Here is an 18195-nt window from a genome sequence, read left to right on the forward strand (position 1 = left end):
TGCAGTTCTGTGATCTTTAATAAAAGGCACATGTACAGCCATAGTGAGATGAGTGAGTCCACTGGCATAAAGTCAAAGCAGTAAAACACGGAAATACAGAAAAACAAAAAGAAAAAAAAAGGTAGAGATCAGGAGGAGAGAGAGCTGTTTGCCTTTACAGTAGAATCTACTTGAGTTACATCATCTCGTCTTCATTCAAGTAAGTCTAACATGTCCTCAAGGTGAGATAAACCAGCACACACACACACACACACTGAATCATCACAAACAGTTCCAGATCACAGACTCAGTCTAAGTTATCTGTTGATCCACTCTCATTATCTGAGCTTTTGCACTAAAACACGGCGTGCCCAATTTTTATTTGGAGCTCAATTACTTCCTAATAAAACCCAGTTCGATTTATTTAAAAATATGCACCAGGAAAAGCAGATGGTCGACGATAATTACAGTTTCTAGATTTTTTTTTTGTCTTGATCAAATGTATTTGGTATGATTGTATCTGAGAATATGGATTCCTCACAAACTTGTTACTCAAAACTCACTTTTACACAACCGTTAAGCAAACTTTAAAAAAAAAGTTAAAATATTTTACTTATCATGTTAGAACTTTTCAATTTAAAAGCGCAAAGTTTTTTTAAATGTTGATTCAAAGTGTAGATGAATTTCAAAGTTAGTAAARGAACCACGAGGGTCCGGTTGGAGGTCCAGGAGGACGTCACAGCTACAGCTGTTGAAACCAGATGTTTACATACACCATTTATTCTGTCTACATCAGACTAATGTCCTGTTTTAGGTAAATATTTTTATTTGCTAAATGCTGGATTAATTACATTATTTTGTTACGTACAAGTGCACTATGCTCTTAAACAATTTGGGAAAGCTCGTATGACGAGGGCTTTTGATTGGTTAGTTGACAACATCTGAATGTTTTTAAGGCACATCTCAAACTCACTGCTTCTGTGGGTGACATCGAGGCAAAATCAATAGAAACCAGCCAAAATAAACTATTTCCACATGTCTGAAGGTTTGTTTGTTCAAAGAATTATAAATAACTTGAGAACATCCTGTTATCACACCACAAGGCTGTGAACAAGGTTTGGTTCCAAAGCAGGTAAGACAGTTACTATCCACAGAGGAATTCTGAGTGAAAGTCCACTTGGAGAGGAAGAAGCTGTTACTCTGAAAACAACATTAAAATTACAGTCCTGTGGTCTGATAAAACAATAATCCTTATATTTTGAGGAAAAAGTGGCGAAACTTGCAAGTCTGAGAGCTGTGAAGTACGGGGGCAGCAGCATCATGATGTGGGGGTGTTTTGCTGAAGAAAAGACAGGTGTGCTTCACCAAGAGAGAACATTATGTGGAAATACTGAAGCAAAATCTCAAGACAGCTAAAAAACATTCAAACTTGGGCACAAACGAGTCTCAATGCAAAAACATTCATAATAAATCATTGTTCAGACTTTTAACAAATAGAAATGATTCTAGATGATTCTACTTGACRAAAAACAGGAAACGTTTAGTCTGATTTAATGTTAAATTAAAAGAAAATGATTGTGTTTTTATACAGTGTATGCAAACATCTGGTTTCACCTGTAAGATTTGTTAACACACATTCACACAGGCGTCCAATCTCACACTAAAACTCAACTTAAAAATAAAAAGTTCACAGGTACTTAAATATCTGGGATTAAGAGAAATAATTAAAAAACCTGGTGTTAGGGTTAAAAGTTCAATAAAACCTCAACTGGAGGTCAAAGAACTAAAATATTCATGCAGCCAAGTCATCTCTCCTCTTGAAGGAAGAAAAAAAGAAAGGAGTGTGCAGGAGGGGGCGGGGTACGGTGAGATGCTGCTTTTTTTATCTTTTCTGGCAAAGTGTGACGTAAAATATTTGTTTTGTTTTATGTGTGGAAACAGAAGGACAGCAGGGCACTGGAGCGGCTCAGCAGAGTCAGTCACTGATGTCACATTATCTCGTGTCTTTGGGACAGCTCAACATGCGGGCAGAGCTCCGGTCGCTTCAGCTTTGCTTCTCAGACACACAGAAGATACACGCGACAAACACACGCAGCAAACCCTGCTTTGGTCGGTGTGTGTGTGTGTGTGTGTGTGTGTGTGTGTGTGTGTGTGTGTGTGTGTGTGTGTGTGTGAAACCTTGGCTGCGGGTGTCCCAAGGTGAAAGGTCGGTCACAAACCACAACCACACAGGTTACCCCCTCACCCCTCCATCACCAACTCTCAGCTTTTCTCCAGCAAGGACACTCGCTATCTTGTAAAAGGAGGTAAATGTAATTAGATGTGTGTGTGCGAGCGTGTGTGTTTGTGTGTGTGTGTGTTAAGAGGTATCAATGGTTCGGTCTCTTTAATCGTCGTCTTCAATCACCGCACTTCTTTTCTTTCACTCTCTCCTCTCCTCCTCCTCTCGAGGTCTTTTATTTTTGGACTTGGAAGATGAACAGGCGCAGGTTGATGTTCTTAGCGGCCAGCAGTTTGTTGCACTCCACTGAGTCGGAGATGGGCAGCGGGACGTAGTCGGTCTCGTTGGCGTCGTTGCTGAAGGAGTGGTGGTAGATGACCGGCTTGATCCGCACGTCGTCGTACGGACCCTTCAGCAGCAGGAAGGAGCACTCCAGGGCCGAGTTCACCTGCAGGAGCACAGGAGCACACGCACAACATGTAGAAAGGAAAATACAGTTTTACGTTCACAACACCTTGGTCTGCCTCATTTTAAGGCTCATAGCAAGCGACGTCTAAAAGATTCAGATGATTCGTGAACGTCCCATTTGGAGGGAGATTTCCTCCTGCTTAATTAAATAAATAAACGGACTCACCTCCTCAAGTCTGCTGCTTTTAGTTTTCTAACTCTACACACACTAATGTTGGGTTCAAAAGATAAATATGCAGATTTTTGGCCTGATTTTGACCTTCTGACATAACACTCTGTCACGATGACTCTAAAGATAATCTGATGAGGTATCCCAGTGTGTGTGATGTGTTACGAGTGATCACGTCGGCTCAAAAGAATGTCGGGACAGCCCCGATCTCAAATCGGGGATATTCAACATGTTGGATTGTCTTTGGCCCAATATCCCAGCATGTGAGTTGTCCCCCGAGGACAAACGAGTAGCAGCCTGTTGAACATGACGTGTAGCTCATTAGAAAGTGAGGTGACAGAAACATGGAGGGTAATCCAAAATACGGAAGAAAAAAYGGCTTTCATGGAGCACCAGAAATTTCAGTGGACGTTAAAGGAATCTCTGATTAATTGTAACATTAGACTTTATTTGATAAACATTTATTTTAACTATAAAATAAAGACTGTAAAAATACTGTAGGCTGCTTAGTTTTTATCATTTTTATAAATATATTTTAACACGATGGAGCCATTTTTCTGGGTAAATGATGACGTGGATAGGTCCTCAGTGTGAGCGAGCTATATCCACCCTGAAGGTTAATCTTGGACAATATCTGATGATCGACTCTTTTAAATGAAGAGAGCGTTGACAGAGAGGAGAAAGTAGAAATGACTCAGCCTGTAACTGAAAATATAGATGGAGGACAACAGAGCTGCTTCATGGAAGAAGAACCCCAGCTTAGCCTGTTAGCCTTCACGCTAGCGCTGACACTATATTGCCTTATATGTATTAGCTGGGTGCTAGCTTGACAAACAAGTTAAACTGAGGTCCTCATCCATATTTTCAGTTACAGGCTGAGTCATTTTTATGTTCCCCTCTCTGTCATGTGGATGGAGGACCTCAGTGAGGAGAGGAGAATGTGTAGCACTGAGTTAATACACATATATATGGTGATAGCGTCAGGGCTAACGCTAAAGCTAACAGGCTAAGCTYAGGTTCTTCTTCCATGAAGCAGCTCTGTTGTCCTCCATCTATATTTTCAGTTACAGGCTGAGTCATTTCTACCTTCTCCTCTCTGTCAACGCTCTCTGGTTTCATTTAAAAGCGTCGATCATCAGATATTGTCCAAGATTAACCTTCAGGGTGGGTATAGCTCGCTAGCAGCCTCTCACCGAGGACCTATCCACATCATCATTTACCCAGAATGCTTTGCGTGTAAATAAAATGGCTCCGTCAGTGTTAAAATATATTTTTAAACTTTTAGTTTAAAAATGATAAAAACTGAACATCCTACAGTATTTTTACAGTCTTTATTTTACAGTTAAAATTTATGTTTGTTAAATAAAGTCTAATGTTACAACTAATCAGGGATCCCTTTAAAGACCTCTTATTGTTTTGTTTTCTCTCTGTTAAAAATAGTCCACGAACGATCAACATTGCTTCTTCCTCGTCGGCCATGTTTACTTGCTCTGAACTCACGTTTGATCTTGAGAGATCTCGTCAGATTTCCTGTCTGACATCTGAATGTTTGTGAGTGAAATCTGTTGCTGTACACCACTTACTGTCCAACCAAACTGGTTTTATCCATGTTTTTTAAACCAGCACGTGGGGTCTTTCATGTTTTGAAAATCAACCATTTTAAAATCAAACCGTGTGAACCAGGCTTAAGACAGATAAGTAACACTTGTGTAATATCTGAGATGTCCTCACATAATTGTGATCGTCCAGTCATAATTAATGAGGCTTCTTTGATGACAGCCGCAACTCAAATTGTCAGAGTTCATTTGAAAACATTTGATCTCAGTTTAAATTTAGTCGACTTAAAGAAAAGTGATGAAACACGGAGCCTGAGTTTCCGTCGACAAGCAGGAACCTAAAAATAGTCCTGGCGGAACAGAAGCKTACCTTGCTCTTCAGGATGAGCTGGAAGGAGAGCGTGCGCTTGCAGGAGAGGTTGGGGTTGCGCTCGAAGTCGTTGACGCGGGCCTTCAGCACCCACGTCTGGTTGAGAACCGTGAAACGTGGCGTCTCGTAGTACAGGCGGGTGATGAAGTCGTCGGTGCGGTACGGCCTGAACTGCACCTCTGAGGGCCGAGAGGTTGTGGAGAGAACGGAAAAGTCAAGTGAAACTTTTTTACATCAAGATGATTTTACGGCTCAGGATTTATCAGTACCCGTGAAGCCAATCTTTTCATAGCACAACAGGCCGAAGATGCTGTTGTAGAGCTGCATGTCTCGACGGTGGTTCTGGTCCATCTCTCCCAGTATTCCCATCAGCTCCGTGCCGGTCTTYGTCGGGTGGGAGCACTCGCCTTCGTGCGCCGGCAGCTCGTGAAACGGGCCTTGCCAGGGGCAGCCGATCCTCTTGTACTTACACTGCGTCACCCTGGAAGCGTAACGGCGAGATGTCGTTAGAGACAAAGGAAGCGAAGACGCCGCTTCGTATAAATTACATCCTTTCTCGCGGAGGCGCCCTGCGATGAAGACGGGATGACTCGGAGGGTAGTAATTAGCCGAGGATGTGAACTGGAACGAATTCATGCTCACGGAAAACCAACATCGGATGAAAGAGACAGTGAATTAATAAAACATACATCATCTAGAGGTGATTTTTCAAAGACTACTTGTTGTTTCAGTGAAGTAAAGAGAGGTGTGCGCAGCATGAGAGGTACTCTTTATCCACTGCAGAGCAGCAAAGATAATTAAAGCAGCTCTTTCCACCTTTCACTGTATAATACAATGAAAATTATACAGAGTTTAAATCCAAATGACTGCTCTTCCCGAGAACAACTTRTCCGCCTCCAGGTTTCTGTCTGACCTTACCAAAAATAAAAAAATAAAAACACCTGCCGCGGCTGCTGTCATAGCAACACTAACACAGGCGCAAGGCAGGGTCACCTGTTGCCAGAGAAACAACCCCATAGGATTTCAGCATGACTATAAGTGATTCCTCCTCCWTCTCCAAATTAATCACAAACATATATATATACATATATTTATACTGTGTGTTGATCTTAATGTTTGGAAACCTTTGTTTAGTTTGGGGAGACTTTTCTCACTTTTAAAACAAAACAAAACCATAAAACAGTTTTCTTTGAGTGTGGGACATGAAACCTGTCTTGGCACTCCTCCTTCTGYTGTCTCTCCAGGCTGGAGCGAGGGAACTGTTTTAGGCAGAAGGTACATTCTGTCGGCAGCTCGCTGACGGCCTTCTCCACCGCCAGATTCCTGCAGCACAAGTTCTTGCTGATCTCACACCTACGCAAACACACAAAACAATGATTCACACGGCGGTGCGTTTAATAGATGAGGGCTCACTCTGTTTGTTTGTACCAGTCCAGCCGGGAGATGGAAAATTTGACATTGATTGAGGTAAATTTCAGCGGATCTTGAATGGAAAAGTGCAAACTATGAAGTTATTTTTGTTGATTATAAGTGGACGGGTAAATTGTTTTTAAATTTAGACTTTAGCACAGCAGCGGGCAATGAATGCACCGTTCATTTTTTATGTTTTATGTACTGTTTATGTTGTTTCCCCTTCCCCATCTTCCCATTTTTAAGTGTTTTAAGTGTTTTTGCACTCTCATTGTAAATAAGAAACTCTTCTTAATGTTTTGCCTGTTGAAATAAAGGTTAAAAATAAAATAAAGGCAGGTTTTGTGCTACAGTGAGCTGAGGTTCAGGTGTGCAGCTTTGGGCTAAAATAATTTGGTTTTCTTATTTGAATCTTGGTGCAGCTCTTCCCAACACGCCAACAACCTGTCAAACAGCTCCCTACTTTACTCTAAAGTCAACCTGAAAGTTGTGTGGGAGCGCTTTAAAACCTCCAAACTCAGAGGACATTATGAACACGCTTTTTTTAGCCACTGCTCATCTCTTCCTCCTTCTCCTCCTCATCATCAATAAAAGTAAAGCCAAAGCTTTCATGTAACCGATAATTTTCATTTTAGCATCAACTTTTCTTTATGTCTGTCTTTGTTGCACTTTATCCTAAAAATGTCACGAGAGAAACTGAAACCAAACTATGTCTGATCTTTTATTATATATAAATTATAAGATACTGCAGATATTTAGTTGTCAAAATCGTTGCTCTTGGCAAATGATTCAAAATAAATACATTACTCAGTTTCTTACTGAACTGGAGGAATTTCAGCACATTTATTAATAAGGACATGCCCCAGCTGGGAGACTAAGCTGCTTTACTTACTAAATATTTTCATAACTTTTTTGACCTGACTAATAACTTTATTTATAACACCTGTCACAAACACAAAGTGCTTCACAGAGAGCAAAATAACTAAAAACAGTAGATTGGTTCTCTGTTCGTTTAAAGAAACAGAAAAATAAGCTTAACTAAAAGCCTGTCTGAATAAAAATGCCTTTAGATGTTTCTTAAAAGAGTCAGTGGAGTAAAGGGACAGTTGGAGAGTGTTCCAGAGACCTGGATGGAGACAGAGGCTTCGAAGGGTCTGACCATGAAGCAACATTTTACAGGGGACATGTCATGCAAAATCAATGTTTTCAGCCGTTGTAACCCCCTCTATCAAACTAGAATGAACCGCTCTGGAAGCTGGAGGGGGCGGGGTGTGTAGTGCCTCATTTGGATTCAAAGAGACAGCCTCAAAACGTGTTAATCTGAGACACACCTCAGAAAAGAGTTGTGGAGATACAATAAAGAGGAATTCAGACCAAAGAGTTGCAGTTCCACTTTATATAGACCCCAACTGAAGGATTTAAATGTGAAAAAGAAGGATTTAAAAACATGATATGTCTCCTTTAAAATTACTACTCTAATTAACCAGAGATGTGTGCTCTTCTGTTCTGCATTAAAAACATGTAAAGTGCATTTTTTGTCATTTAAAAATGTTTTATCTGTTTCATGGCTAGATAAAGTTACGACTGTAAACAAACATGTTGTAAATGTAGTGTGAGCTGTTACTTTGAACTGAGGGTTAAGTAGCAGTAATGTAACGAGATATATTATTACATTGATTGTTTTTTTTAAAATTGTGAATAAATCCTTTATTTGTTGGTCACTTCAAGAAAAGGTCCAACATTTAATTCTAAAGAATATTTCGAAGCACTTTTCTGAGGAGTACCAACAACAATTTTGAGCAGGAAAAAAAAACATGTTTTGCTTCTTTTTTTTGCACAACTGAGCTTTTTTTTTTTTCAAATCAAACAGGGAAGTACCAACATACAAATATGGTTTGAGGTTTCCTCTTTAGAAATTCTCATTAAAATACACTAAAATAGAATCCAGACTGATTTTCCAGAAACGTCTTGATTAGCAAAACAAATAAAACCATAACTCTGGACCCTCTCATATCAGGATGATCAAAATGTAATTTAAAAAGTCTGGAGTGAAGTAATTTGTGGCTCAATATTCAACAGAAGGGCATGCATGTAATATTACTTTTAAAGGTTTCTGCCTAGCACAAATTATTGTTATGTTCTACATTATGTTTGCCCTTCAAGTGCAGATTTTTTTACCTCTTAGAAAAAACAAAAAAGGAACAGAATCTGGAAACACAAATTCATACATATTTTACTCCTTTTTATGCATCTTAATGGTTTTTATACTAATAATATTAATAAACCAATGTATTCATTTGTAAAATAGATCTATTTCGACTGTAATTTGTGGTGTGTGATGTTTGTGTYTTTTGTTGAACTATATTAATCAATTGTATTTGTTTTATGAACMTGTTTAAGAACTGCTTTTTTTATCTGCTCAAGACAACAGATGAAATTTAGCTGTTGTGCTAATTCCGGTGCATTTTTGATTAACGTGAATTGTCCTTTTCAATAAATGAGATGAAATAACACATAAAAACATTGTCTTTTTGTTCCAATCCACCTAAACACTCGTCTGTGTATTACCCTGTTTTAAGGATCTACTTGTTTGTGTTTTTATGTCCCGCTCTGGGCAGTTTGGTTTACCTGCAGTTGGGACACGTGGCCTGCTCTTCCTTAAGTCGGGAGTCAGCCAGGAGGTGGATAAAACAGCCAGCACACATCAGATGTCCATTGGTACACTGTGGCAAAAAACATCAATAAAGTGAGGGCTCAGGGGAAAAGGAAAACATCATTACTGAGGATGATAAGTGGGCAAACCAGACGAGAACATGGAGAAAATGTGTTAGCGGCAATTGTTACAAGCATGTATTTACTACTTAAACTGTTTACTATTAGGTGCTTAAGGATAACCTGGGAAAATGGGACTATTAAGGCTACACTGGTATATTTATACAAAAACATGTTCAGAGTTGACAATATTAGACATGCGAGTTCCTAAATCCAGTTTATTTTTGATTATGATAAAATTAAAATCAGGGTCCTACAAGAGGTTTCTCTGCAACTTGCAAACATAAACGCAAAGTTACATTTTAAGAAGGCACTTTTGCAGGAAAGGATGTATTAATTACAAGCGTATATAAGTGCAAAATATTATTCATAAAGGCTGTGATCAGTGCTCATGTGTTGGAGCAGCTGGAGCTCAGGTGAAGTTGGTATGTGGGGGTTTTGGGGAGGGATGTGGTTTTGTTGAGGATATTTTACAGTAGTGTTATAAACTTGAGCCAGAACTGCAGACCACCTGGCCCAGTGCGTCTGCCTCTCAGCCTCATGGCTTCACTTTGCTGGAGGCTGTGTGTTGGATCACTAACAGTAAATTGAACTGGCCAACACATTCAACAGGTGGCCTCGTGGTTTGGGGGGTTTGTACAAAGTGTTTCAGCTGATGTTTGACCGAGTTAAGGGTTATTGAGGAGGGGGGAGAGGTTGTGATTGACGCCACTTTTACCTGGTAAACAGACGCCTTGGGCAAGTCTAGGCACACGGTGCAGCACAGCACTGAGTACAGTCTCTCCTCCAGCTTTCCTGACTCTCCCTCGGGTATTTTCACCCTCTTCTTGGGCGGCTCGTCCGGGTCAGCCTCGGGCCCCTCTCCTCCTCGCCGTATCCCGACGTCCTCCTGCATGGCCGCGACCCCGGCCGCAGCCTCCACCGCTGCCCCCACGGCTCCGACCCCCAGGCCGGCCGAGGAGGAGCCTGGGGCAGCCGCAACGCCCACGTCCCTTTCCTCCAGTGAAGACATGTCGTGTAGAAAAGTCCTGTTTTTTTTTTTTTTTTCCACTCGGCCCGACCAGGCTGAGCCCGAAATGTTAGCACGGTTAGCTCAGTTGCAACCTGTCGAGCTATAACGGTCAGCTGACACGGAGAGCTAACTAGCTAAGCTAACACTTTCAGGAAGCAGGTTGTCAGGACGGAACGGAGGCTAACTTATCAAAAATAAAACCCCAAACATTTAAATTTTAACAAACCAGTTGTCACGTAATAACGCGAKCATGTGCAGAATGTACTAGTCGCTAACAAACAGGTGAACGTTGACTAGTTTAGTTGACTTACAGCGAGGCTAGCAGACTAGCTACGTTGACACAAATACAGCAGCGGTCCTCTCCCTGAGCCCAGGCAGAACAAAAACAACTCAGCTGCAACTCGACGCCGTTATTCGCGAACGACAGCAGGTACCGACGTGCGCCAGCGGCCCAGTTCGGCTGCTCCCCTCTCCGGTACCGGCTCACTGTCCACGGGAACCACGGGAAGTGTCGATGATTAAAGCTAACAGGGGAGTTTTGTTTCTTTCTGGTTACACAGCCATCTTTGTTTTGTTTTGTATTTTCCCCCCCTGACCGTCACCCCCCCCTTCCTTTACACAGCCTTGAATTTACTCGAAAAGGCTCGTTAAACGGTGACTCCAGATAAAAGTTACGTATTGAAAAGTAAACATTTCGCCAGCATCACGGCGGCTCTGCTCGCTTTTATCTGCTTGGCTTCAGCCGTAAATTGGCTGACAGCAGAATGTTTTGTTTTGCCAGATGACTTGGGGTATTTAAAGACTTCGAAACGCGCATGCGCGCTGAGCACCTGCTGGTCCGCTTTAAAAAAGATGGCAGAACCTGATGTTCCTTTATGCGCAAACTCAAATAAATTCTGATACATTTTTATGGACATGTTCCTTATATCAATTTTTTGTATGAATTTAGTTTTTAAAACGTGTTGAAGCATATTTACAGTAGCTTTTTGTATTTTGACATCAAAATGCATAGATGCTCTGTACATTTAGCTGTAGCTGTAAAAATAAGGTTATTTTGTGATTAAATTTATGAGGGAGTTATAAGTGTTTTCTTATCAATAAAACTATCCAAACAGTTCATAAAATTACATCTAAAACGATTAGTTAATTATTTAATTGACAGATAAAATATAGAACAACACTTTTGTGAACATTTAAAATATTTAAATTTTCCCTAGTGGCTTTAAAACAGTTTTTTTATTTATGCTCTGGGTTGAGTTATTTTCGCATTGACGTGAGCTTTTTAGCAAATTAATAAATAAACTTATGGTGAAAATAAGCATTACCAATAATTTAATTACAAGGTTTACTARAACTGATCACAACAGGGATATATATATAAGGCCTTATTAAACAGATGTTTTGTTTAACATACACCAGTCACCAGTTATCTTCACATTTTTCTAATTTTCTATAAATTTTGTTCAAGTAAGACTTTAATAGCAGGTCTTAGCTGTAACAGAATTGGTTCTAATAAAATACCTTTAAGTAAATAACCTGTAACTAATGTGTAATAGTAAAAGTAAAACTTCAAAAACTACCTATAGTCTGTGGTACATGAACTGCCCTCTATGGTGCGGCTGCTGCAGTCTATAAAAGTGGTTCAGCTGTTTTGAAGGAATCCTCTGTGTGTGTGTGTGTGTGTGTGTGTGTGTGTGTGTGTGTGTGTGTGTGTGTGTGTGNGTGTGTGTGTGTGTGTGTGTGTGTGTGTGTGTGTGTGCGTGTGAAAGCATAAATAATTTAAATAGAAAAACGGCAATTATGAAACGCCTTAATTACGCTTGGCCTGTGCCACTGATACTGGTTCAAAAGCATTTTGTCTGTTAACCCATCAGTGGCCCAGACTCAGCACATGGCTTTCAAAGCCACAAAGCCTGGGAACGGGTACAAACAGGGAGGAGATGGTGGGGTGGGGAGAATACTTTAGGCTGGGTGGGGCAGGATGTCACGGTCAGCTGTCTGCAGTCCAGAGGGAGGAAGGGACAGGATTAACCACCCCTATTGGTTGCAAAGATATGCTTTATTTGGCCTGTGTGGCACGGCGAGGGAGAGATACCCCCCTCAGAAATGCAGTGTACCCAGGAGCTGTGGTCTCACACCAGCCTCAGTGTTGAGCAACACTTGTCACAGGATCTCACAACACTTTGATTTGCAGACGCCGCTGCAGATTGCCATTAAGAGTAAATCTAATCAGCTGCAGCGTGTCGACAAAAACAACCTCATAAAAATAAACAGTCAAGTACGATGCATGAGCATTTATTACAGGAGCTGGAAAAGTTGCTGATACTTTAGGTTAGAAGTATATAATAAACTGTGTCAGACTTTTAGAAAGTGACAGCTTAAAGTTTTTTTTAAAAAGCACGAGTGTTCGTTCTTACTGCTACATAACAGAACCTTCCCAATAGGTGACTTGATATTTGAATCTACAAAAGATAGATAGTTTAGTTATGTGATGATTCAGCTGCTAAGAATTGGGAGGTATTGTCCACAGAGACAAAAGGACTGACGGTTTTCCTCGTTAGGGTTCTCAGCGGGGTGTTTTAGGAGGGCGGCAGCTGTAGTGCTGGTGAAGGAGAGTCTGAGCTGGTTTGGACGATGTGTGGAGTTGAGCTGAGTGACCTGCTCTGGTTTGGAGTGCTGGTTTTGCGTGAAGCAGGTGAATCTGAAGGTGACTCCGGTTTGGTGTTGGGTTTTGATTCTGGGAGTGATGACTTGGTTTGGGTTGCAGACAAAGCACAATGAATAAGGTCACCGGGCTCAGTTATTGGCAGCCTGGGACCTGGATCCTGTGTTTTCTGCTGCTCTCCAGAGGTTAAAGGAAGTTTGTCTTGACTACCTTTGTTTTGTGGTTTAGTCTCATCTTTTCCTCTTGCTGTGAGCTCATCGTTTCTCCTGAGAGTGATTTTGTCCTTGCTGCCGCAGCGTCCTGCTGTTCTGTCTGTTAGTGACTCTGCTGCATCTGTCTGAGCAGGTCTTTGAACCCTCTGTGGCTCTTCTGAAGCCTGAGTTTTGTCTGTGAGCGCCCTCTGCCTGCATATTGAAGCCATCGTTTTCGCCCACTTGTGCTGGAGGGTTTGCTCCGCCGTCAGCCTCACAGCGGGATCCGGTTGAAGCAGAGATCTGACGAGGCTTTTAGCTTCTACACACCCACAGGAAGACACACAAACAACACATATGTAAAGGTATGTGTGAATATTTGTGACAGTTCTGTTTGTCTTACCCTCTGAGATGGAGTCCCAGTAAGGGGATGGAAAGTGAAGCTGTGCTTGTTTTATTAACTTGAAGAGCTCTTCCTGGTCTCTGTCCCGACTTCGAAATGGYGCGAAGCCACACAGTAGGATGTAAAGAATCACACCCAGAGCCCACACATCCACTGCTACACCATAACCTGGTGGGTAAATATTAATAAATCTTTTCAAAACAAGACAAAAAGCCGACTCATCTTTGAAATAGTCATGCTAGAGCTTTAATCTAAAATCTGAGAAGGAATGGAGACAGTTTTGCAAGATGTGTTAGCGCTCAAACAGTGTGTTACGGACAGAGTTTTATAGTAACTAAGTACATTTACTTTTTACAGTACTTAACTTTTTTAAGGATTTGTAATTTTACCAATTATTTTTTTTAAATGCTGACTTTTACTTTTATTTTGTTACTTTTAAAACCTAAAAATGATACTTTTACTTCTTTACTTTAAATTTTAACACCTAGTTGTTATAAATTAAATCTGTCTGAACTCATCATGAAAGGAGATGTTTATGTGCTCTAAAAAAATTAAGTGTTGAATTTACTCAATTAAATCATGTCTTCTATTTCCATTAGACCCAGTAGAGTAAATTTGAGGCGATATCTTCTTTTAAAGAAATTGACCAATTTACTCAACTTGTTTTTGTGGAGCCAGCTTGGTTCAGTTTATTTGTTAGAGAGCATGAAAAAGTACRTTTACTTCTACTTTCCCAATTTTTGTGAACAGATTTATGACTTTTACTTAAGTAGTTTTCTCATCAGTGACATTTATTTTTTACCAAAGTCATTTTCTGCTAAGGTATCTTTACTTTTACTTTGTTATTTTTTTCCAAGTACTTTATAGACCTGTGGTTACGGATGACCCTCAGCTACTACCACACCACATTTTTAGCTCAGTGTCTGTAAAACTGGCAGAGTCCTAGCCATCTAAGCCTGGAGTCTCCTAAAAGCCCTCACCTGTCTCACGCAGGATCTCTGGGGCTACATACGTCGGTGTGCCACATATGGTGAAGACGGGTTCAGTCACAACCATGGCGAGACCAAAGTCTCCCAGCTTCAGGCGACAGATGGCAGCAGTAACTTTCTCGATCTGAGTAAAGAATAAACATGTAATAAACCTTTACCGCAGACCCAAAGAGGATAGTGAGTTCCAGATATAAATCTACCCTTTCACCCACCAGTAGGTTCTCTGGTTTGAGGTCTCTGTGGACGATGCTCCTACAGTGGATGTAATTCAGCGCGTCGCTCACATCTGACACCATCAGTCCCGCCTCAGCTTCTGGAAACTTCCCCCTTTGGCTGATGGTCTCGAACAGATCCCCTCCACTCACCAGCTCCATCACCAGGTAGGAGTGCGTGCAGGTGTGATGGTGCGCCAGCAGCCGCACTATCCGAGGATGACACAGACTGGCCAGGAGGCTCAGCTCGTTCTGCATCATGTGCTCGCGGCCGACCAGCTTGGAGCGCTCGACGATCTTCACGGCGAAGGCTCGGCCGTCGCCCCGTCMGCGACACTCTCTCACCACGGCGAAGTTCCCGTCGCCGATCACGCGTCCGATTTCGTAGAGGCGCTCGACGTCCGACGAGGTGAGGTCGCCGTCGTCTGAGGGAGGAGCGTCTGCGTGAGCTGGAGCCAGAGGTGGTAGCTGCATCAAACTCCTCTCCCCGTCTCTTCTGATTGGCCGAGGAGGTGGAGGGTTGATACGGACAGCSGACCMTTTCYCTTCCTGTTGAGAACTTTCTTTTGGTTTCTTCAACACAGGAGGGAGGGGGACCCGTCCTGACAGGGTGCRCATCAGTTCTGGACCTGCATGTTTCGCCCTTCTTGCCAAGCAGTTCTCACACAGTATGGGAGAAGGTGTCCCCGTGTCTCTAAACGCATCAGAACCAGAAGGCTGCTCTTTGACTCCTCCTCTCACACGTAACRTCTGCAGGTTGTTGGGAAGGTGAGCAGGTTTTCCACACAAACTCTTTTTGTACGACTTCTGGGGGTTGGGACTGTAGCTGTCTTGCTGATGCGTGGCTGTATGTTCTGCACCATCACGATTCTTGACGTTTGGATCCGTGTCCCGGCGTGTCTCGTGGTTGGRCCCGCCGCTGTCGGTCCCCTCGCCGTAGCCACTGTCAGCCTTGGCAGCTTTGTTTGGCACTGGCCGGAGCTTCTTCTCCCAGGCTCGCAGCACACTGACACGATAATGCGAGTGCTCTGGAAACAGTTCCTCCAGAGCGTCCTGCACGCTGCTCAGCTCAGGACGAGCCTTACCGAGAGCCAGGAAGGCTACTTCGCCACGGAAGAAATCACACACGCCCTTAACCTTGGACGGAAAGACAAAAAAGGGCTTAAGCATTAATCTGGACCCCAAAGTTTCTGACTGTAAAGTTGAGTGAAGGGGTTTAAAGAGTTAACACAGTCCCAGTTTGGCCTCACCTCTCGTGCGTGAGTCGTGTACAGACGTGTGACTCTTCCTCTGTGCCAGCGTGGAAACCCCAACGCCTCTGAGATGTCCAACAGCAGCTGCTCAAAGGACACGACGCCCCTTCGGTTCAACAGCACAGTGACCTTGTGAACAAAGGAGACAAACATCCTTTTAAGACATAAAAGTATTAGATACAAAATAAAATGGTTCTGTCTGATGTTGCTGGCTGGTTAACGGGTCAACTGATGCTAATCGGTTCAAGCTGTCTGTTTTTTTTCCTGCTGTTTCAGGGCCTGTGACATGCTTGTCCTTCAAATACAAAAAGTCAAAGAAAACATATTTATATTTAAGAAAATTTGCATAATACACATGATTTTACCTGTTTTGTCTCATAACTGGCATATTTTGTCTTGAATTTGGCTTAGCCAAAGTGAAACAGGAAGTGACATCAAAAGGGAAGAAACTCTCTGGTCTTTGTTTATTGAAACAATCTTATTTAAACTCTTTTTCAACTCTGATGGTGACTCAAAATATTCTAAAAGAACATAAAATTATTCTCTAATTACTGTAGCATCACTCTGTTTACATGCAGACATTCCCCTTTGACATCACTTCCTGTTTCTTCACATGCAAATATCTCAACAAGCGTTCATCTCAACGGCGTGAAATTTGTTTTGCAATATAAAATGAATGTTATCTTTCCAAAAATGCATTCACATTTGTTACAAAAATGTGATGTCGCAGGCACTTTAATGTGATAACTGAATAAATGAAATGCTGGTTTGTTTAAAATCACCTTCCGTAGTTCACTTTGGCCACTCGGTCGGACGATAGTGACCAAGCGAGGCCGCTCYGCGCTCTCCTCTGCATGGCGGGTGTGGAAGAGAGGCAGGTGAGGAAGAGGAGTGGRGTGGGACCCGTGGGCGCGCTCTGCAAGTTGGGGGCGGACGGGCCAAGGCTGGGGGGCCGCACCAGGACGCTTCGGCGGTGGGTCAGAGGGAGCTGAAGCAACGGGAAAGGGAAGAAACAAAAGACAGGAGTGGAATTAGTGAAAGTGAAGCAACTGCCTCAGCGATGGATTTCTTACAGACTTCTACACAAAGCTCATAAGTAACACAACACCAGTTCCTCATCCTCAATGTGTGTGTGTGTGTGTGTGCAGGAGTGTGAAAACAAATCCGGCTGATCAGATTTGAGCGTTTTCCATCACACAGAGTGCAAGGGCCATTTGAGATTCTTCAATCACCATGTCGTACTGGTTGAATTATTTAGGTTTCCTTAAGTCATGAAAACCCCTCACCAACACACACACCACAACAAAAGCTTCTTCAGCTGGATCTGCATGATTAATGGAGCCTCAGAGGAACACAGCAGCATCTTTGACGTTTCACTTTCTAACAAAAGAAGAAAGGGAGATGCTTTCTGTGTCCACTCTGCTTTTGTTTCTTGTTGTTTGTTTCCACACACATGTGATAATATAGGACACAAAGGTCTTTGTATGAGTGAGAGACAATACACAAAAGGTTTTCAGAGGTCCATGTCTTAAAGCTTCAGCGTCTCATAAAGAGCCAGCTGTTGCCAGACAAACAAAGTGTGTCAGGAAGCTAACAGGATCTTCTTAATAATCCCAAAATGATAAGCTAACAAAGCCTATCATAGCTTCATATCCTTCAAGCTGCTATAAAAAGTTTTATTTGTAATAGTTAACAAATTAGAGATAAATTTATTTAAAAAAAATCACTCCAATGTAACTCACCTGCCATTCTCCATTTAGTGTTTCGCGCCGCTTCGCTTCCAAACCGGGCTTTTTGTGAGGACGTCATTTATCTAAACTCTTTTGTTCAACATTTAAAACAATGATCACTAATATTTTAATGTTCTTCTATCTTTGAGTCGCTGCTGAATAACTCTCGGCTCCTAGCTTCCAGAGAAAGTAACGGGATGTGATAACCGTGTGGCTACTCTGGTTGCCATGGAGAGAGCTCAAGCTGGAACAGGAAATACAATCCACCGGAAGTTGTGCGACGTCCTTATCAAAATAAAATATACATAAATAAAACAATAATTAGATTTATTCCTAAATAATTGTTTTGTTAATTATCTGGAAATGACTCTTGTGCTTTTATTTTTATTAGCTAATTGAGTAATGTAGTTAATGAGAACTGTTTTTATTATGTTTAATGACTAATTATTTTTAACCCTTACAACCGGAAACGACCCATTCTCTCTGAGGACTAGCTAACCTGTGCCAACTAAACTGGAAAGTAGGCTACTGAGGGACAAACGACACAGAGGTAAGATTTAAATGCTATTTACACAATAAAATCTCATGTACATTTCTAATGTTGCGTTTTTTATTGTTTAATTTGGCATAATATCGCAGGAGGAGTTACATATTAAAACAAATCTTCTAAACAGATGAAAGCTAAATTTCTATCGACGATTTCTATTCAACGATAAAACTAAAGCTCTGGAAAACACCGCAGTGAAGTTAGTTTCAAGTTGGATATTCGATATTCGAGCTCCGTGAATCAAGGGT

At 41.7% G+C, this 18195-nt stretch overlaps 2 protein-coding genes across 2 annotated transcripts; both read right to left on the reverse strand.

The window, feature by feature from the left end:
* Positions 1–10688, reverse strand: zftraf1 (zinc finger TRAF-type containing 1). The gene is made up of 6 exons (XM_014030498.1): positions 9664–10688; positions 8802–8896; positions 5973–6116; positions 5033–5244; positions 4764–4942; positions 1–2648 (listed from the first exon to the last, which is right to left on the reverse strand). Exons 1-6 carry the CDS (start codon positions 9955–9957, stop codon positions 2436–2438), a joined length of 1137 nt encoding a protein of 378 aa, XP_013885952.1. The 5' UTR covers positions 9958–10688; the 3' UTR covers positions 1–2435.
* Positions 10689–11958: 1270 nt separating this feature from the next.
* Positions 11959–17761, reverse strand: dclk3 (doublecortin-like kinase 3). Its single transcript, XM_014030499.1, has 7 exons — positions 17413–17761; positions 16453–16658; positions 15668–15799; positions 14418–15554; positions 14197–14329; positions 13217–13384; positions 11959–13135 (listed from the first exon to the last, which is right to left on the reverse strand). Exons 1-7 carry the CDS (start codon positions 17477–17479, stop codon positions 12537–12539), a joined length of 2442 nt encoding a protein of 813 aa, XP_013885953.1. The 5' UTR covers positions 17480–17761; the 3' UTR covers positions 11959–12536.
* Between the last annotated feature and the right edge of the window lie 434 nt (positions 17762–18195).

This window comes from Austrofundulus limnaeus, unplaced genomic scaffold (assembly GCF_001266775.1).
Source record: "Austrofundulus limnaeus strain Quisiro unplaced genomic scaffold, Austrofundulus_limnaeus-1.0 Scaffold1072, whole genome shotgun sequence".
NCBI lineage: Eukaryota > Metazoa > Chordata > Actinopteri > Cyprinodontiformes > Rivulidae > Austrofundulus > Austrofundulus limnaeus.